The sequence below is a fragment of the Danio aesculapii genome, chromosome 4, assembly GCF_903798145.1.
Source record: "Danio aesculapii chromosome 4, fDanAes4.1, whole genome shotgun sequence".
Taxonomy (NCBI): domain Eukaryota; kingdom Metazoa; phylum Chordata; class Actinopteri; order Cypriniformes; family Danionidae; genus Danio; species Danio aesculapii.
Window position 1 is genome coordinate 37,231,814 of NC_079438.1, and position 20,637 is coordinate 37,252,450.

General features: G+C 34.6%; 1 protein-coding gene across 1 annotated transcript in view; it reads right to left on the reverse strand.

The window, feature by feature from the left end:
* The window catches only part of acss3 (acyl-CoA synthetase short chain family member 3), a 76,795-nt gene extending 56,412 nt beyond the window's left edge, over window positions 1-20,383 (reverse strand). The window contains exons 1-7 of the mRNA XM_056455576.1: window positions 19,877-20,383; window positions 18,624-18,768; window positions 18,118-18,306; window positions 14,999-15,133; window positions 11,546-11,686; window positions 4,431-4,511; window positions 1,738-1,833 (exon numbers count right to left, since the gene is read on the reverse strand). Coding sequence (XP_056311551.1) covers window positions 1,738-1,833; window positions 4,431-4,511; window positions 11,546-11,686; window positions 14,999-15,133; window positions 18,118-18,306; window positions 18,624-18,768; window positions 19,877-20,253 — 1,164 coding nt within the window. The 5' untranslated portion in view covers window positions 20,254-20,383. The remainder of the gene's footprint in view (window positions 1-1,737; window positions 1,834-4,430; window positions 4,512-11,545; window positions 11,687-14,998; window positions 15,134-18,117; window positions 18,307-18,623; window positions 18,769-19,876) is intronic.
* Window positions 20,384-20,637: the final 254 nt, after the last annotated feature.

A 20,637-nucleotide genomic window follows, 5' to 3' on the forward strand; every position in this document is an offset into this window, starting at 1 on the left:
ATCTTTCTGTTTCTTGTCTGACTGTTAAACAAACAATGGTCAGATCTTGTGGACGAACTAAGTAGTGCAAAAATGCAAAAAAAAAAAACAGAGCATGTGTGAGCTGCTCATACATCTCATGCACAATTAGAAAAATCTGGCTGCAAGTATCCAGTAAGCAGGTTAAACAATGTCTACAAATTACAATATACACTGATTTTATTCATTCATTCCTTTTCCTTCACCTTAGTCATTTTATTCATCTGGGGAATGAACAAACTTATCCAGCATATGTTTTACACAGCAAGTGCCCTTCCAGCTGCACACACACATATTAGCTTACCCAATTCACCTATAGCACATGTTATTGGACTGTGGGGTAAACCGGGGCACCCGGAGGAAACCCATGCCAACACAAGGAGAACATGCAAACTCCACACAGAAATGCCAACCGCCCCAGCTGGGACTCAAACAAGCGACCTTCTTGCTGTGAGGCAACAACGCTCACCACTGAACCATCATGTTGCCTCTTCTGATTTTATATATTGCTTATCACTAATTTCAAATAGCCTATTGATTTCTTCAAAATAAAAAAAAAATTGTATATTTCCAATCATCTACTTTATAGAACTTTACTAGGACTTGGTACTTTTTAAGGAGCACTTCAGATCCAAGCCAACCATACAATAACCAAAACATAAAGTATACACATGGCTAATCACTCATTGCTCAAAGAGACAACAGGATTTCTGCAGGTTTCATTAAGTCAAATTTAAGACTTTATATATATATATATATATATATATATATATATATATATATATATATATATATATATATATATATATATATATATATATATATATATATATATATATATATATATATATATACATACATACATACATACATACATACATACATACATACATACATACATACATACATACATACATACATACATACATACATACATACATATATATATATATATATATATATATATATATATACACACACATAAGATAAATGTATATAAGATATATATATATATATATATCTATGTAAATGATTTAGATGGATTGGATGGGTATTGGGCTAAGTTTTAAAATTAGGACCTGTTTAAAATGATATAAGACCTACAACACAATATGAATTTAAGACTTTTTATGGCCTAAAATTTTGTTTTTGAAATTTAAGACCCAGCGGACACCTCGTCGTCACTATCCGCACCATTGGATTTTTGACCATAGATAAACCCAGTAATTTATATAATCAAGAAAGTCACTGCCCAAGAACACCATTTCATCATAAGCATGCCTCTGTGTTGTGAGTTGGTTTGATTCATTCATTGGTTTATGCTGCATTTACAATAATATCACGGCAGTAGAGGCAGCACAACTGTAGCAATAATTAAACCCGCTTTAAGCAGTACAAAAATGCTGTGGAAATACAAACCTAGCAAATCCAAAACAAAAAGAACCGAAACCATGCTGAACCACACCATACAATAGCAATAAACCCACACATTTTAAGTGATGCTACATTAAATTCAAACTAAATCAAGCACCGTTCAAGAAACAGTTTATGTCCGAACCACACCATACGGCTATAGAAGCCTTCAAATTCCACTGTATGGACTTATGAGACCTTAGTTCTGCTAAATCACTACAGCAGATAATTGAGTGTTAGCTAGCACATCCACAGGTCAAATGCTATTACACATCGACACACATTTTTACACACACATTCCCATACCTCATAGAGCACAGTGGTGTTGCCGTGTAGAAGTGGACCATAGCAGATATATGAGTGGCCCACCACCCAGCCAAGGTCAGACGCAGCCCACCAGACCTGACAGAGAGAGACGTGTAGGTTAAACTGTGCAGGAAAGTGAGAACAAAAGCTTTTTCATGGAGTCAAGTCATAGCTTTATCCTCATTTTTCCTTGTTGCTCTAACCCTTTATGCTGTTAAGGAACACACACAAAGCAATATTCAAGTGGCTTTCTACACTTTTGCTTTAAGACAACAGCAAACACCAATCTAGAAGTGTGCAAAATGTTTATATTAATGTCTAAATATGTCTATATTAATACTGTAATTATTGTAAGAGCTGACATTATCAAGTGTAACTTCATAATGTCACAATACACAAACAAAAACATGATCATGATCATCCAAAAGCATTCAATGCATGAAGCATATATGAACTGTGCTAAAATTACTCTACAAATCCAGTTATGAAAGCAAAAAATATATATTTCTGTATTTTCTTATGTGTAAAAGATCTACATATATAATCCATATAAAAAATTCTCACACGCAAAACTCCTGTTTTCCCCAACAATAATGTGTTTGGGATCGCAAATATGAAACTGATTTTATGCAACAGTTCTGCAAATAGGAAGTCTATATTATACATTTATGTGCACATGTATATTTGTGTGTTCGTATGGGTGTATATACATATGTACATGCCATGTTTAAGCGTATTTATCTATACATATTTGCTTATGTGTTCTATATATTTTTTATATATGCACGTGTATGTCAGTGTATGTATATATGCATATATATATATATATATATATATATATATATATATATATATATATATATATATATATATATATATATATATATATATATATATATATATATATATATATATATATATATATATATCAATGCTAAATTAATGATGATAGTTGATCTTGTTTGTTTTATTATTTGAGTGTTGTTGAGATATTTAAATGAGTCATGTGACCGTGGTACTGAAAAGATACTCTAGACGCACCTAATCACTGTTACCCTGATGAAGGCATTTCCTTGCGGAAACGCATAGGTTTTTTTTAAAGATTAGCCATGTGAATTAAGGCTTTTTAAATTTTCCATGTTTTCCGAGTGCCCTGGACTGATTTTGTTATTGTTTTGAGGAAGTCTATATTATTTGAGTTACATTTCAGACACAATACTGTATATTTTTAATATTTGTTTTTTGTTTTGTCAAAAAAACAAGGCCAGAGAAGAGCATTTGTGAATCTAAGAGGAATACTGTGGGTTTTTTTCTGTTTCCGAATGAATCAAGGGAATAAATAAAATGATTCAATGATCCATTTATAAATAGAGAGACACTTGTTTAGTTTCTATTTCTAATTTTCTATTTTCCTAACGTCGCCTTCTTAACAGTTCTGAAGTTGATCAATAATCCTTCACTTGAAACTTTGAGTCAAACTGTCAACATCAAAGTCAACTTGAACCCATTGAGAAAACTGCCTGTGGAAATAATTTAATTGGCATGGCTTCCTACGGAAATTCTATACAACAGTAAATTTAACAAAGACTTGAAGAGATAAAGGTTGTTTCTCAATATGTGTTCTTCAGCGATCTTGCATCCTCATGTTCTCCATGCAATGCCATCATCAGCTGTCAAACTTCAGTTCCAAAACTCAAGACCCTTCACGGGTGTGCTCTTAATATCGAGAATTTTTCGATGCAGACTTGAGTGCAAAACTCGCTCGAGAAGTCCCAGAAGTCATTGTGGCTGAATAAAGGAGGTGGGAAGCACAGCATTTTATATAGATTTATTATTAAAGTTTAAAAATATCACTTATTTATCTTAGAAGTTTTCCTAAATGAGATGGTGAAAGTAAACATTACCATGAAAATCTTAATAAAGGCATAAACACATTCAGGGTGTTTATTTTCTGAAATGCATATTAAAATCTGTTTATTTGTATTGTGCAAAGTATATTTGTAAGGTTTTTGTGCACGTTATATTTATTGAAATGGGAAAAACAATACATTGTTGTTGACTGATGTAATATTTAAATAATTGTCCATTAAAAACGTGTGAAGATCATGTGACCATCAGGAAGAATGCAGCGTCTCATTTCTCATAGGATGCATTCTCTGTTTTTGCAGTCTCCTGAGTTCGTTTTTCTGAGGTAACCTCGCAAGACCAGTCTTCACAAAAATGCAAGTCTGTTTACTGCGTTCTTGGAATTGAGAAACAGCCAAAACAACTATTTATTCACCAATTTTAAAGATTGTTAAAACTGGCAGCCATTGACAGCTATAGTAAGAACAAATGGAAGTGGCTACTAGTTACTGACATTCTTAAAAATACATTATTTTATGTTCAAGAAAATAAAGAAACAGATTTGGGAAAATCGGAAGATGAGTATATGATGACAGAATTTCCATTTTTTGGGAAAATGATGCTGAATCCTTACAAATGGGTAAGTAGAGCTGCAGGTTCTGCTCAATTTGTCGATATTTTACTGCCATCATTACAACCATTTTATGCAGAATTTTAATTAGCTTTCTAATGATCCCTCTTTTTAAACTTGGGATGAATCAAAAAGTCTCTTTTAAAGATATATTAAAAATGTATTCCCCATGACATGATCTCTTACAAAAAATAAAAAGGCATAGATCCTGACCCACCTCACCAGGAGCCAGTCCATAGACATTAGACATGGTCCAGTTTAACATCACAGCATAACCTCCCGAATCTCTGACAACACCCTGGTGAGATGAAAAGAAGAGCACAGGAAACACACATTACTGTTAGTTAGTCCTGACAGGGTTTCTTTGAATTAATCGTGATAGCTTGCAATATCATGTTTTTATCCACTTTAAATTCTAGTCACCTCATTCAAATGAAGGAATTTCACACCACCACAGAAATACCATATAATCTTTCTGTTCCTTCTATCTTATGAGACTGCTTCATTAAAACTAGCTTCAACTAAATGCAAATCACTCCAGCTTTGTTATACTACACTTATCAAATAATTCATTCAATCATTTTTCTTCCATCCCTTATTTATCAGGGGTCGCCACAGCATAATGAACCATCAACTATTCCAGCATATGTTTTACGCAGCGGATGCACTTCCAGCTGCAACCCAGTACTAGGAAACACCCATGCACACTCATTCACACACACTCATATACTACAACCAATTTAGTTTGACTACAGTGGAGCGCACAGAGGAAAACCCATGCGAACACATGAAGAATTCAACAGAAATGCCAACTGGCCCAGCCGGGCACATTCTTGCTGTGAGGCGACAGTGCTTACCCCTGAGCCACTGTGCTACCCACATGAAATAATTTCATATTTACTTTAACCTTTTACTGACAAAAAAAGCTATATTTCATGTCAAAGTGAAAATATGTTTTCAATTATTGCAAAATATTCTCTAATTCTTAACAATAACAGCCACACTGGATGGATTTATTAAATGGAAAATTAACCAAATATTTCATTAGTTAACAATAATTACCATAAATATACATTAAATGTCATTATTTACTATAAATTAGTACACAGTAATATTCATTGGTAGACATTAATTACCATAAAGTAACAATGAAAAACTTCTAAATTGTTTATTATTCTTAGTCAATATTAAGTTGAACATTTATTAATACATTACAATCAAAAGTTGTCAAAATTTGTTGAGCCCTAATTTAAAGTTGCATCCTGCTTTATCAAGACGTTTCAAACTAACACTAGCTAAAATTAATAAACTAATACTAACAATGGCGGTACGGTGGCTCAGTAGTTAGCACTGTTGCCTCATACAAGATGGTCGCTGGTTCGATCAGTTTGCATGTTCTCCCCGTGTTGGCATGGGTTTCCTCCGGGTGATACAGTTTCAACCACAGTCCAAAGACATGCACTATAGGTGAATTGAATAAGCTAAATTGGCCGTGGTGTATGTGTGTAAATGGGACAGTTTATGGGTATTTCCCAGTGATGGGTTGCGGCTGGAAGGGCATCCGCTGCATAAAACATAGCGAATAAGCATTTCATTCCGCTGTAGCTACCCCAGATAAATAAAGGGTCTAAGCCGAAAAAGAAAATGAATGAATGAATACTAACAACAAAATAAATGTCTTGCACTTTGTTAGTTTAAGATAGTCAATGCATGAATTAGTGTTAACGAATGAACGCTTCAAGAAAATGCTGTAAATAATAAAGTAAATGATTACTTTACTATCTACACAATAATAATCTGCATTCATATTCAGAATAATTGCACTACCTTTTATTTTTGATGTGATTAAATAATACAATTACTATCTGTTTTTAATGAACATAATTTATCAACCCGAAATTAGTTTACATCACTTCAAAAGACACTTCAAAAAATATTATACAGTACTGACACACGATTATCATGAATAAAAATAACACTTCTAATAGGAAATATGCAAGATGAGCACAGCACAGAATTCATCACTATTTTTATTACACTTCATTTTGTCCCTACTCTTTAGCAAACCAGGCTGAGGATTAAGACTGAGGGACACGTTTTGAGTAAGGAGGTGATTACACACTAAGATCCATAAGTCTGAGGTGTATGTGAGTGAACACAATCCATAAGTGCTTTATGTACAAGGAAGCATTGCCTTGGGCCAGATATTTTACACCGACTGGAGTCTGGGTAAGTGGAGAGTCATGTTTTGTTCGCTCTGCCTTCAGGCCTTGTAGCTTCCTCCTGTGTTCCGACTCCTGCCTTCACTTGCACTGCTTTTTGTTCAATCAGTGTATGTATAAAAGTGAGCTGTTGGGGATTGCAGAGCAGCTGAAGCATGCTAATGTAAATTTCAAGGTGCTGCTCACCTCTTGGATGAAATTAAAAAAGGGCAAAATGAAATCTTACTTAGGTGTGAACATGTAATTGAATAAGCAGGCAGAATGACATTTAGCATAAAAACGAAAGTGAGCAGGGTTTTGCAGGGATCCTGTCAGAGTTGTAATGGTAAAGATTAGGGGTGGGTGACGTATGATGATTAAATAGTCTCAGCTATTTTGCACACTTGTTTTACGCATTGAGATTGGCTTTGAATTCAAGGGATTTTAACTTGACACAGCATATTTAAAAAGCTTGAAAGTATCCGGTTAAACCAGCTGTGACAAAATTACTGCTGCATGCTTGTTAAAATAATTACAGCAATTTGCAGGAAAAGCAGAACGGTGCTTTCAGTGGTTTTCTCAATGAACTGATCGGCTACTTTTCACGTAATGATAAAACATAATAAAATAAATAGATTTTTTTCCCTCTTTTTGGTAACAAAGTCACAAATCTTACAAAAATTCTGCATTTTTTAATTATTATAAATATATAACTTAAATATGGTCACAGAAAAGGGTGCCATTGTCCACTTTATTAGGGATTTTAGTAGGTAAACATTAATGTAAGTACTACATTGATTTAAAATGATGAAATATGTGTTCACTTAGTTAAAAACATGACTTGGTAATTATCAAGAAATCTACTGTATTTCACTCGTTCTGTTAAACGCACCCAATCAGGCCAGCTGTGACAAAATGACTGGTGCATGCATGTTAAAATAATTACAGCAATTTGCAGGAAAAGCAGAACGGTGCTTTCAGTGGTTTTCTCAATGAACTGATCGGCTACTTTTCACAGTGATAAAACATGATAGGGTAAATTTGTTTAGTTTAGTTTTTTCCCTCCTTTTGTAAAAGTGACAAATAATACAAAAATTCTGCATTTTTAAAATTATTATTACTAAAAAACCTTAATATAGTCAAAGAAAAGGGTGACATTGTCCTCTTTATTATGGATTTTAATGTGTAAACATTAATGTAAGCAATGCATTTGATTGATTCAAAATGATGAAATATGGGTTCACTAGTTTAAAACATGACCTGGTAATTGTCAAAAAATCAACTGTATTTTTGTTGTTTTGTTAAATACATCCAATCAGGCCAGCTGTGACAATATTACTGGTGCTACATGTTAAAATAATTACAGCAATTTGCAGGAAAAGCAGATTGGTGCTTTCAGTGGTTTTCTCAATAAACTGATCGGCTACTTTTCACACAGTGATAAAACATGATAATGTAATTTTTTCCCTCCTTCTTTGTAAGAATTACAAAATACACAAAAATAATACATTTGGAAACAATTCTTATTAATATGTAACATAAATATGGTCACAGAAAAGGGTGACATTGACTATGGACATCATGGACACCAGTAACCGAATTATTAATTACTTTTATTATTATTATTACTTTTTGAATGTTCCTTTAATGATCTTGTTTTACATGTTTTAGCACATAATTCGATTAATGTCATTGTGTCACCACGCTATCCACATTTCCTCCGGTGTTTCGTGTGCTTCCTTTTTTATTTGTCGACTTTAACTGCAGTTTGGCACTTTTACTTTCATTCAGGAACATTTCCTGCATGCCCCCTGTGACAAACGAGATATTGGATGCGAGTATGAACTGCTGGAAGTATGAACAACTGTGTTGTTTCAAAGGAATTTCATACACACGCCGTAAGGGAAAAAACCTCAGCATTTTGCGATGCAGGTGTCTGAAGTCCTTCACTCGGTAGGTGCAGAGAATAGTGTCAAACAGCCTACATGACGTTAACAGTTTGATTGCGGTGTTTACATGTCTGTACTGCACTTCAATAATGCGACTCAAATCGGCATACTCCATATGTCTTAATTCCATTTCCGCTTAGTTCGATTATGACCTTAGTCGGAGTATTGGCGTCCATGTAAATGTACTCATTGTCCACTTTATTAGGAATTTTAGTATTTAAACATTAATGCAAGTACTACATTTATTTAAAATGATGAAAAATGTGTTCAATGTGTTCAAAACATGATCGTTTTTTCCTCCTTCCTCGTAAGAATGACAAATCATATATACAAAAATGATACATTTGAAAAATTAAATTCTTAATTTATAAATTAAATGTGTTCACAGAAAAGGATGACATAGTCCACTTTATTAGGGATTTTAGTAAGTAAACATTAATGTAAAAACAACATTGATTCAAAATGATGAAATATGTGTTCATTGGTTAAAACATGACTTTTTTTCCAAAATAACTACTGTATTTTTCTTCTTTTGTTAAATGCACCCAATCAGGCCAGCTGTGACAAAATTACTGGTGCATGCATGTTCAAATAATTAGGGTAATTTGCAGGAAAGCAAAGAGAGGCACTTTCAGTGTTTCTCAGTGACAAAACATGAAACCTTTTTCTTTTACTTTTAATAACAATGTCCTATTGACCTTGTTCTTCACGTATGAGCAGGCAAAGCCATAGGAATCTTTTTGGCTCAAGACTTCCGGTCTCATTCACTTCCATTAATTTTAGATGATAAAAACATCTCGTTATGCTGCTTGATATTGCAAACAGACCTTTTCTTATTATATTCTTCTTCTTTTTAAGTATAGTCATGAACACACTTGTTTGTAGAGCAAACAAAAAAATAGTATTGTGCACTGCTCAAATGTGTTCTCAGAAACTTCTTTTTAAGTGTTTTGAAAGAAACATTTAAGTAAATATTAGTTTTAATGACCAATTAATGTTATATTTTCTCACTCTCAAAAGCATTAAATGTGTTAATTTAGTGAAAAGAAAAAAAAACGTAAATCAATTTACTGTATTTTACTTGTTTTGTTGGAAGTACCAAGCCAAGCACAGCTGTAACTGATTAGTAAGCATTCAAATAATAATATATTAGATATATTAAATTAGTATCAGTCATGTTTAGTGTGTCTGTATCTGAAATGTGCTGCTTCTTAGGGTTTGTTTGCATTCATAGTTCAGGTCTCTTAGTTCATTTGAATCAAAGCTTACAAAATGCGCCAGCTTGCAAAAATCCTCCATCACAGACATAAATGAAATATGCAAAAAGAAGATGCAGCTCTGGTGCATGTATTGATTGGATAACGGATGGATAACACTTAGACAATGACAAGAAAAAATAGGTGTGCTTGAGCAGTTTTTGTGCTGTTATGTTTTAATTTGGTTTTGTCTGCATGTCTTTGGTAGGTGTTGCATTCATATTTCAGCTAAAGCAAGTGAACTGAGACTCGACTTTCCAAGCATTCATGGTTTACTTGTTTGGTGCGCACCATCGTTCAGATGGCAACGTTCACGCTTATTCAAATGAACTACATTAACACAGCATTCACACCAGCTTTGATTAACAGATTAGTTCACCTAAAAATAAAAATACTATTAACAATTCTGTCTTCTCTTCTGTGTCAAGGTGCACCTTATCAGTGCACCCTAATTTGAAATGGAAGACATAGATGCAAGGGTGTAGATCCGCTCTTGACATTGGTGAGGACATACATCCCTAGAGCGCATGCATTAAACGGCACAAAGTCTGTTTCTTGCTTTTAAAAACATGATTAAAGTACTTAATAATATAAAATAAACACGTAATAATGCAAATAACAATCCCATCCCATGCTGCAAAAGTCAATTTACATGATTTTACTGCAGTCGGGCTTTGAGGAGGTATGAATGTAGAGAAATTTAGAGAGGTGTGTGATGCAATTTAACTGTTTTATCCGGATTATTGTTTTTCATAACCATGGAGGAAAAAATTCGAACTGAATTTGAATTAATTACACTGCCCTGGTTAATCGTACTACGGTGAACTACTAGTGAACTTGACTTGGTGCATGTGTAGGTTAAGAGTTGATGGAGCATTAACTTATTTTGAACTCCCCCTTGCATAGATGTACAAAGTTTTTAATGAACAAAAGTGTTGCTCACATGGAATGCTTTGACAATTATTTTTTACTTAGTTTTTGATTACTTTTCTGGACTTTTAGACTTGGCATTTATAACAAATGTTGGCTGTAAGTATAATTTCTATATGTTTTATGCTTTTTCTGTTAAATGTAAAGAGCTTGTTGTGAAGTAATGATAACCTAGAGGTAATTCACCTCTATATGTTAGTAGGTTGTATTAGTTATACTACTAATTTGCTGTTTATTAACAGTAAGGTAGGAGTTGGGTTTAGTTTTTGGGTATGGTTAGGGATTCAGAATAATATCATACTTAACAACTACCAGTGAACAGTTAATATCTTAATAATAGGCAGGTAATAAGCTGGTAGGTAATAGCATGGGTTGTGACCTAAACTAAAGTGTTACCCATTTTGTTATCATTAGATCATGTTAGTGAATACAATAACTAATAAAACCTTATTGTAAAGTGTGACCCATTTATCAGTTTGCTTTACATTATATCTTGCTAAAATTATGAAAAAAAGGTATTTTTAGTTACACCAATGTAACAAATTGGACTTTTTTTTCTTAGCATTTTTTAGCCAGCGCAAGTTATTTTCTGGAAATACGAACTTAATTTTAATCTGATATCCTAAAATCATTTCCTTTTCTAAATATCATCTGTAAACATAAAATTTCATCTGTAAAAAAACAAATAGTTTGTATATGATACTCTCATTTTCTGCTATTGAGTACGGGTTTGCTATGCTATTTTTCTGCAGAAACCCTACAGAGCATCAAGCAGCTTCACAGCCACTGAATCCTTTATACTAAAACAAGCTTCTTTATTGATATCTTGAATACACAAGAGACTTTATAAAGACGTATGGCTCATAGTCTCCTGCTAACACAATATGCAATAAACAAAACCCCTGACAGCATGGATCTGTTCCACGGTAAACAATTTCATCCGCAACCCTCAGCTGTGTGCTTTATCACCGTGTGCCGACATAAACAAGAGTTTACCTTTGGAGTGCCGGTGGTGCCTGAGGTGTACAGGACATACAGAGGGTGATGAGCGGAGACTGAAACACAGTCATGGGGGCGAGCGGTGGACATCTCCTCCTCCCAGTCCAAGCTCAGGTCAGGACGAGTTGACACCTTCTCCTAGAGGAAAAACAACAAGATTAACTTATGTCCTGGTATTTGTGTGATGCTTCAGACACACACTTCTGTTTGTTTTCTTCTGTAGAACACGAAAGAAGATAATTTGAAGTAGGGCTGGACAATATATTGTTTCAGCATCGATATTACAATGTGTGTATCTGCAATAGACACATTGCAGGATATGCAATGTTGAGTTTGAATTTTAGTTGAGCAGGAGCTACAGAATTGTATTGAATTACTGTATTTATATGGAATTCATATGATTTAAGCAAAACAAAACATTTTCTTACTTAGAATTTGGTCTTGTTTCTAGTCCAAATATCCACATTTCAAAGCAAAAACAAGATTATTTTACTCACCCCACTGGCAGATAATTTAGCTTGTTTAAACTCTCAATTTTGACTTTTTTCTTCTGAAGTTGAAATCAAAACAATATTTTATAAACAAACCTTTTGATGTTTGCATTAGAAACAAGACAAAACAAAGTAAGATATTTTTTTGCATCGTAATTATTCAATTTCTGCACCCAAATACTGTTAGACTCCCCAGAAAACCATTAAATAGTGCTATTTAAACAGTATTCATATTGCAATATTTATTGTAGAAAAATAAAATATCGGGCTGCACAATGGCCCAGTCATTAGCACTGTTGCCTTACAGCAAAAATGTCGTTTGTTCGAGTCCCGGATGGGTCAGTTGGCATTTCTGTGTGGAGTTTGCATGTTCTCCCCGTGTTCGCGTGGGTTTCTTCTGGGTGCTCCGGTTTACCCCATCGTCCAAAAATATGCGCTATCGCTGAATTGAATAAACATATTGGCTGTAGTGTTTGAGTGTGTGTATGAGTGTTTCCTTGTGCTGGGTTGTGACCGGAAAACCATATGCCAGAATAGTTAACGGTTCATTCCGCTGTAACAACCTCTGAAATAAAGACTAAACTGAAGAAAATAGAATGAATGAATGAACGAACGAACAAACGAACAAATGAACAAACGAACGAATGAATAGATGAATAATAATATATCGAATTCCAATATTGTGCAGCCCTATTTTGAAGAATGCTAAAAACAGGTAGTCTTTTTTCTTTCAATATATATTGCAAGTTATCTTATTTGTCTTCAACAGAAAAAAAAACATCATAAGGGTTTGGAACAACTAGAGAGCAAGCTAAAAAATATGGCTATTAGAATTCTTCCAAATATTCTGCTCCACAGAACAGAACAATATATAGACATAGCATCCTACAGGTTTTTAATCAATATCAAGTTAAGGAAATTCTCAGAAGTTCTATTTTCAGCATTTATATCATTTTAATTTGGGCAGCACTGTGGCTCAGTGTTTAGCTCTGGTTTGCGCCCCAGCTGGGTCAGTTGGCATTCCTGTGTGGAGTTTGCATGTTCTCCCTGTGTTTAAGGGAGTTTTCAGCCATTTTCCCCCACAGTCCAAAGACATGCGCTATAGGTGAACTGAATAAACTAAATTGGCTGTAGTGTATGTGTGTGAATGTGAGAGTTTATGGGTGTTTCCCAGCACTGTTTTGCAGCTGGAAGGGCTGTGTAAAGTATATGCTGGATAAGTTCATTTCGCTGTGGCGACCCTTGATGAATAAAGGAACTAAACCGAAGGAAAATGAATGAACAAATAATTTTATTCTTATTATTTTTTAATTCTTATATTTGCAGTTTTACTTTTATTAAAAGTTGTCGTCATTTTTGTTATGTGCTGTTATGTGTGTTGTTTTTGCAATTTATTCTTCTATTAGTTGCCAATTAAACCTTTAAAGTTTTTTAATTTCGAATACTTTGTCTAATACTTTACCTCAGCTTCATCATATAATTTTTGTTGTGTTGATTTATTTTGTGCTGATGCGTGTTATTCGCTTTTGTAATTGTCGAGCTAACAATTTCATTGATTACACTTATTTATTTAATACAACATTTCTAACGTTGTTCCACCAAATATTTGGATTACATTCATTCCTTGATTTATTTTTCTTCGGCTTAGTCACTTTATTCATCAGGGGTCACCACAGTGGAATGAACCGCCAACTTATCCAGCATATGTTTTACACAGCGGATGCCCTTCCATCTGCAACCCAGTACTGGGAAACACCCATACACAATCATTCACACACATACACTACGGCCAATTTAGTTTATTTAATTCATCTATACCACATGTCTTTGGACTGTGGGGGAAAGCGGAGCACCCTACGGAAACCTATGCAAACATGGGGAGAACATGCCAACTGGTCCAGCCGAGACTCGAACCAGCGACCTTCTTGCTGTGATGTGACAGTACTAACCACTGAGTCACCGTGTCACCCCTGTAGATTACATTTATACTTTATTTTGATTAAGAAAAAGTTTCGTTCCTACTTTAATTAAGGATAGTATCAGTCAGGCAGATTATGATTGAACTTTGTTAGTGTTGTTCCCAAGTATTTTATGGGAAAATAATACAGTGTGAGGAACAAACAAATAATTAAATAAACTCCAAGCACCGTAATGCCATTTCAAAACTGCATGACTGTTTTAAATCTCTCAGTCCTGTCACAAGCTGTAATATACATAAAACACAATTTTAGGGTTTATGTTATTGTTTTTTTAATTACATAAAAATGTATTAATTAAAAATGTTATAACTGATGTGTTGTTTTATTTTGTTAAATATGCTATCTCTGTGATTTGGTATTTGTTGTTGCAGTGCAAACAACATTTTAAATATAAATTTACAAGCATTTCCATTCCAATGATGTAGTTTACAGTCTTTGGTAAATAAGACCCTTCCATGTGGAAATCTTCTCAATAAATAAAAGAGAAGAGTTTCTTCTATATTTCTTTCTGAATTTCTGAACTGTGTTCATCTTCACCAGCCATGCGGGATTCATCCTGTATCCCAAACCGCTGGAAAATCAAAAAGCCATTTGCCAACAGTTTCCATGACAACACAGGATGAAGCTTAAGTAATTCCTCGCGTTGTGAAATCAACATACTTATTCTAGATGCAGAAACAACTCATTTAACAGACATCAAAACAAAAAAAAGGGCTGAATTACTTTAGATAAAATCTGTCGAAATGCTCCAAGCTTTCAACATCTGATTTCCAAATGAAGAAAGACAAACTTCCTTCTGCAGTGACTTAGGAGGTGAAGGCTGAATTTAGTGGTACACTCATTTAGAAAGGTGTAGCACATTTGCATTTTTATTCTCTTACTGCATTATCTCATCTCTTAACATTTAATAGGCAACGGAAACTGTGCCAGTGCGATAATGAGGCTGGTGTTCAGGTGCCGTGGGGTTTCTGGGAGCTCACCATGCTGGGACGGTTGTAGATGAGGACTTTGTGTGGTTTGTGTGTGCTGAGCTCCAGAGCTTTCTCCACCAGGGGAATGTACTCCACTCGTCTGCCAGGCTCAATGCCAAACGATGCTGTCACCAGCAATTTGGGCTGCAGGAAAAATTACAAGTTAATGCACAACCACAGCATTGACATGAACTAACAAGTAGTTTTTTTGTCATTAAATGTCCCCTGAAGTGCCTTGAAATGCACAGAATTGCTCAATGTGTGACATAATTTTAACTGAAACATGAAGACAGGGTAGGGAATGTCAAGTTCCTCCTCCTATTTTTTTTTATATAGTAGTCCAATAGCATTACATTTACATCACGGTTCTGCCAGTCAGAGTTGTTGAGATGAGGCATTTCTGAAGAGTAAAAGAGTAAAATACTGTCAAACTGTTTCTCCACTTCAAAATATGGTATTAAATGCAGAATGGGTTCAAATGAGAATGAGTCTCTGGTAGGTTTTGTGGTCTGTGACCATTCACAAATATGATCCAGTCTGTGCTGGTGTAACTCAGTCTGTAGCTGCATCCCAAATGGCACACTAAAGACTATTTCAATCTGGCGATGTAATTTGATTATATCTTTATGTTAAAACACTTGAACACATTATTTATCAATATTTTGACTTTTTTGGATTCTCAGAAGCTATGGAAATTAAAAATGTAAAACAGGAAAAACGTTAGGAGCACTGTTATTGCTTACATCCCTCAAAATGGTCTATACACTATGCTCTTATCCACTATGTACTTATGCACTTACACACTCAACTGCATAGTATATTTACAGTGTTCAGCATATGCGTATAAGTACACCCCTCACAAATCTATCTTTTAAAGTCATATTTTTAATAGGATATTATATTTGTGCATATCCAGTAGATTAGTCAGTACTGAAGCCAAATCTGGAGCTTATCTAACAAAATAACTTACCATAACAGTCCAAAAACTAGTATAGCTAAATTTAAATGTTATAGAAAAATATTAAATACAAATTTTAAAAAGAAAAAAATTAAGACAAGCAAACAAAATGAAAAATTTAGTTGAAATTTTGTAGGTTGTAATTTATTTTATTTAGTTTTTTTGCAATATTTTGCTTGAATTTAATTGTTTTATCTTTCAATTTCTAAATATGTTTGATGACTAAAATTATATTTTAATAAATATATCGGTTTAATAAATCTGTTCTGTTTAAATGCACCAATATACAATGCCTATATTCACTGAGAAATGGATACATTTTTCAAAATGGGGGTGTACTCAAGTATGCTGAGCACTGTATGTAGTGAAGTGCCAAAATGGAACACTAATGTTTTTTTACTAAGTGGAAATTCAAACTGTTTCTCAGATGACGTCTGATGGTTGCCCATTAGTGAAATAAATTGACCAAACTTTCAAATAATACCTGCCATGAGTATAATCACATTCTCCATCAGGAGGGGACATAATCATTCTTGTAGAATTTTGCTTTCACAATCCAAAATAAATAAAGTAATCCAACATCAGAGCCCAATAGCTCTGTCCTTTCTTCTACATGAGCACGGCCGTTAAGTGTGTGATGTGCCAAACTTCTTTTTAATAGATGAAAAAGTGCATCATACGGTATTTAAAGTGCACTTATTAATTTTAGAATAAAAAGAATATTTCAGTGTGAACGCACTACCTACAATATTTACACTACAAAATGGTGTAAAATAGTGCATCAGTATGCGATTTGGGACGCACCTTGTGTATGTCACAATAAAGCAAAACCAGACTTCATTAACTACATCTTACAAAGGCTGCTTCCGAAATCGAATACTTTTATATTATATAGTACGCTAAAAACAGTATTTGAGCCGAGTAGTATGTCCAAATTTATAGAATTCGAAAATCAGTATGTGAGACGGATGCCATGCTATCCCATGATGCCCCGGGAGAGAATTCATGAATGGGAGTGAAACGATGCAACTCATGCGGGTAGGTCATGTGATCATGACAAAATGGCAGATGTAGTACATCAGAGTTCCATTCATACTGCATAGATTGTACTTTTCTAATGGTCGATTAGTACGTTTAAATTCAAATGCAGTACCTACTCTGTAGCAGACGATTTCAGACACAGCCAAAGTCAACTAAAAGGGACAGTTCAGCCAAAATGAAAATTCTCCCATATTTATCTCTCCATTTACTTGTTACAAACTTTCTGGGTTTCTTTTTTCTGTTGAACACAAAAGATGATATTTTGATAGATGCTGAAAACAAGTAACCATTGACTTCCGTAGTACTTGTTTTTTTCTCCATTGAAGTCAATGGCTACCAGTTTGCATGATCCTTCAAAGTATAATTTTTTGCGCTTAACAGAAAAAAAAAACTCATAAAGGTCTGGAATCACCTAAGAATGAGGGTACATATTAGTTTTTAGTTGAACTTAACTGTCTTTTTAATTGTTTTTCCCCTATATAGTGTGAAATATTTTTCCCATTCACAATATAGATAATATAGTCAGCCAGCCCCAGGGATTCCGGTGAATTGTCATCCCACACAAAATCGCTGCGTTTAAGATCTGATTTCTTTAAAAAACATCATCACTGCCTGGCTGAGATACAATGTAAAGTGGGTATCAGACCAAACAAGAAGCACCGCATTAAATAATATTTTTTCCGTGCCATGTCTTTAAAATATGGAAATTCATTTTACCCCAGTATTTTAAATGTTTTTATTTTTTGTTGAGTTTTGGTGCTCATCTGCTGCTAATGACAGCGCCTGCGTCTTTCGTCTCTTTTTACGCTTTAACAACCAAATGAATGCTTAAGTCTATTCACCTGATTGTATTTAAATTACATTACAACATAGATGCTGTAAAAGAAATGTATGAAATCGAAAATGGTCACATAAACCTTTCACCGGAAGTTCATCACTGGCTGAAAAACACTAGCTGCGCATATAGCCCATTGTCAATTCATTCATCAACTAGGCAGAAGTAACAAAGACGATTTTAAAGTCTTATACAGTAAATATAAATATTGTCTGTTTGGAGCACACTAGACAATAGATAATCTTATTTTGATTTCAGTCGATACTTTACTTTTCAAATAAAGCCAACGCTCACCTTAGCATGGTCGATGCGGGTGGAGAGCTCTTTGGACGCAAATCCTCCAAATATGAGGCTGTGGGTGGCACCGATACGGGCACAGGCCAGCATGGTAAACATGGCCTGAGGAACCATGGGCATGTAGATCACCACTAGGTCACCCATCTTCACACCATGCTTCACCAGTACACCCGCCAACCTGGAGACCTGCAAATAGGAATAGATGCTAGAATTTATACATAACCAAACCATGACACACTAAAGGCAAGTCAGAAATATTACAATATCAATAATAAACAAAGCAGACAGTAAACATTACACATCTTGGAAGAGGAAAAGACTTCTTGCTTTTGAAGACATATTGAGGGAATAAGAGTTTTCCTGAAATATTTGTGAAATCCAGTCTTTTCAGTTAATTTCCACATTAATTTGAGATTTCGCACATTCAGAGATTTGCTTCATACATCTTTACTTAACAGACAATGTAAAAGTTTGCTAATATGACTGTGGATTTAATAAGTTACCTGCTCTTGCACTTCTCTGTAAGTGATGACCTGTTTAGTCCCAGTAACTGGACTGTCATAAATGACAGCCGCTTGATCCCCTCTTCCATTCTCCACATGCCGATCGACAGCATTATAACACACGTTCAGCTTTCCTCCAACAAACCTGAAAAGAAAACAGAGGAATAGCTGAGGCAAATGTCATATAATCATGCATATCAATTTTTAAAAGTTTAAATTGACCAAACAAAGTGTTTAAAGTGTACTTTCCCAATACTATTTAAATTAAAGTGCCCACCTTTTTGATTGGATTTGGATTTTTCCCCCTTTTTTCAATTGAAGTTTAGGGCAAAATATCAATAATGTTGACTGGATAATGTCATTCATGTAGCTTCATAGGAGCTGGAGAGAATTACAACATTTTTCACAAGAAACGCCACTGTTGGACATTATAGAGACATTTATTTTATAAAGATATTATTTATAAAGATATTTTCTGCACAAAGTTTGTTATTAAACATGATTGAAAGTCAATTCAATTAAGCTAATGAATTAATGAACAAATTCAACAAAAGCACATAAAATCGCTTAACAACCTTGGCTCGGAGCTCACAGTAGGTCTCTCATTACAAGTTCATAAGTTACAGATCAATAACAGTTACAAATCAATAACAATAAAGAAAATGAGCACTTCTGGCCTGGGAACCTGACTGTTGTTCATAGTGATAACAGTTTCACCCTCCAAAATAAACAAAACACAACTGAGAAAAAGTGTCTTTGGTTACTAATTATAGTTACTAAATAACTAATATTAGTTACACTAATATTCTCATGTCAATCCACAGCATATAATATCTGCCATCTTAAACCTGAACTAAATTAAACACAAGAAAACGTAAATGTGTTTTTGTTTACCCCTTACTGCTGACTAAAATGAGAAAACTACACAAAAGGGGCGTTCACATAGGAAGCGTTCCTCTAAACTGTTTTTGATTGGCTTAAAGACACACGCGTTTAACATACGTCATCCCAATGCGTCACGCGCCAGAAGTATTGCGTTTTTAAAATAGGCTTTACAGTTTGAACAGCATTAAGGACAGAGTAGTTCACTTTGTTGTCCGTCAACAATAAAATAAATTGTTTACTGAGTTTGTCAGTCTGAACATATCCCTTTAAAACTGTTATCTCGCTTTAACACCCATGTGTTTACTTTCATTCCGTTACTGTTTAAAGCACTGAATCAATATGTTATGCATAAGTTAGTCTCTACTCACCATTTTGGAAACACTAAATCCGTATTATCCAAAGTTTGAGTCCAGCGTTCAAACCAAGTGATGCCAAGCGCCGCTTCACTCCAGAACTTGTCAGGTTTATCACGCGCCAGGCCAAACGCTTCTTCATATGTGTGTTTAGATGAATACCCACGAACAAAATGTGTCCTGTGCGTGTTGCAGTTTACATTTTGCTGTTTACGCGCATGCCAGAAAGTTGTCTTCACTTTTGGCAGGTAACACTGGCCATACACACCTGTGCATGAAAACTTGAGACCCAGTAAACATCTTGAACCCACAACACTCATTGTTTTGCTGCTTTCCTTCACTCCGTACGCAGCGCAGATGTGCTTTAAACGCGTAGTTAGGAAAAGTCGCATGTTTTCCGACGTTTTCTATTTCTATTCTGTTCTCTTGCGCTCCGCTGTTTGTTGACACAAGAAAGCTCTAAATTTCTCCAGTCAAAAATGGCCGCATAATAATTCAATACTTCAGATCACAGCCAGAGGCCACTCCAAGATACTGCAATCCACTAAATGTGATTGTTACGTAACGCTGGGGCTTTCTGAGGTGTCCTGCATGATTTATGAAACACTGTGTTAAGCAATGCTATAGTCTGCGTGAATGCTTTAGGGAAAAGAGCCTATACTAGGAGTTTTTGAACTTTCTTTTACCGGTAAGAACCTCCAGAAATGAAGTAAGCCATATTTTATATGCATAGAACAGTATAGCCTACTGTGTGTGAGAACAAATCGTCTCCTTGG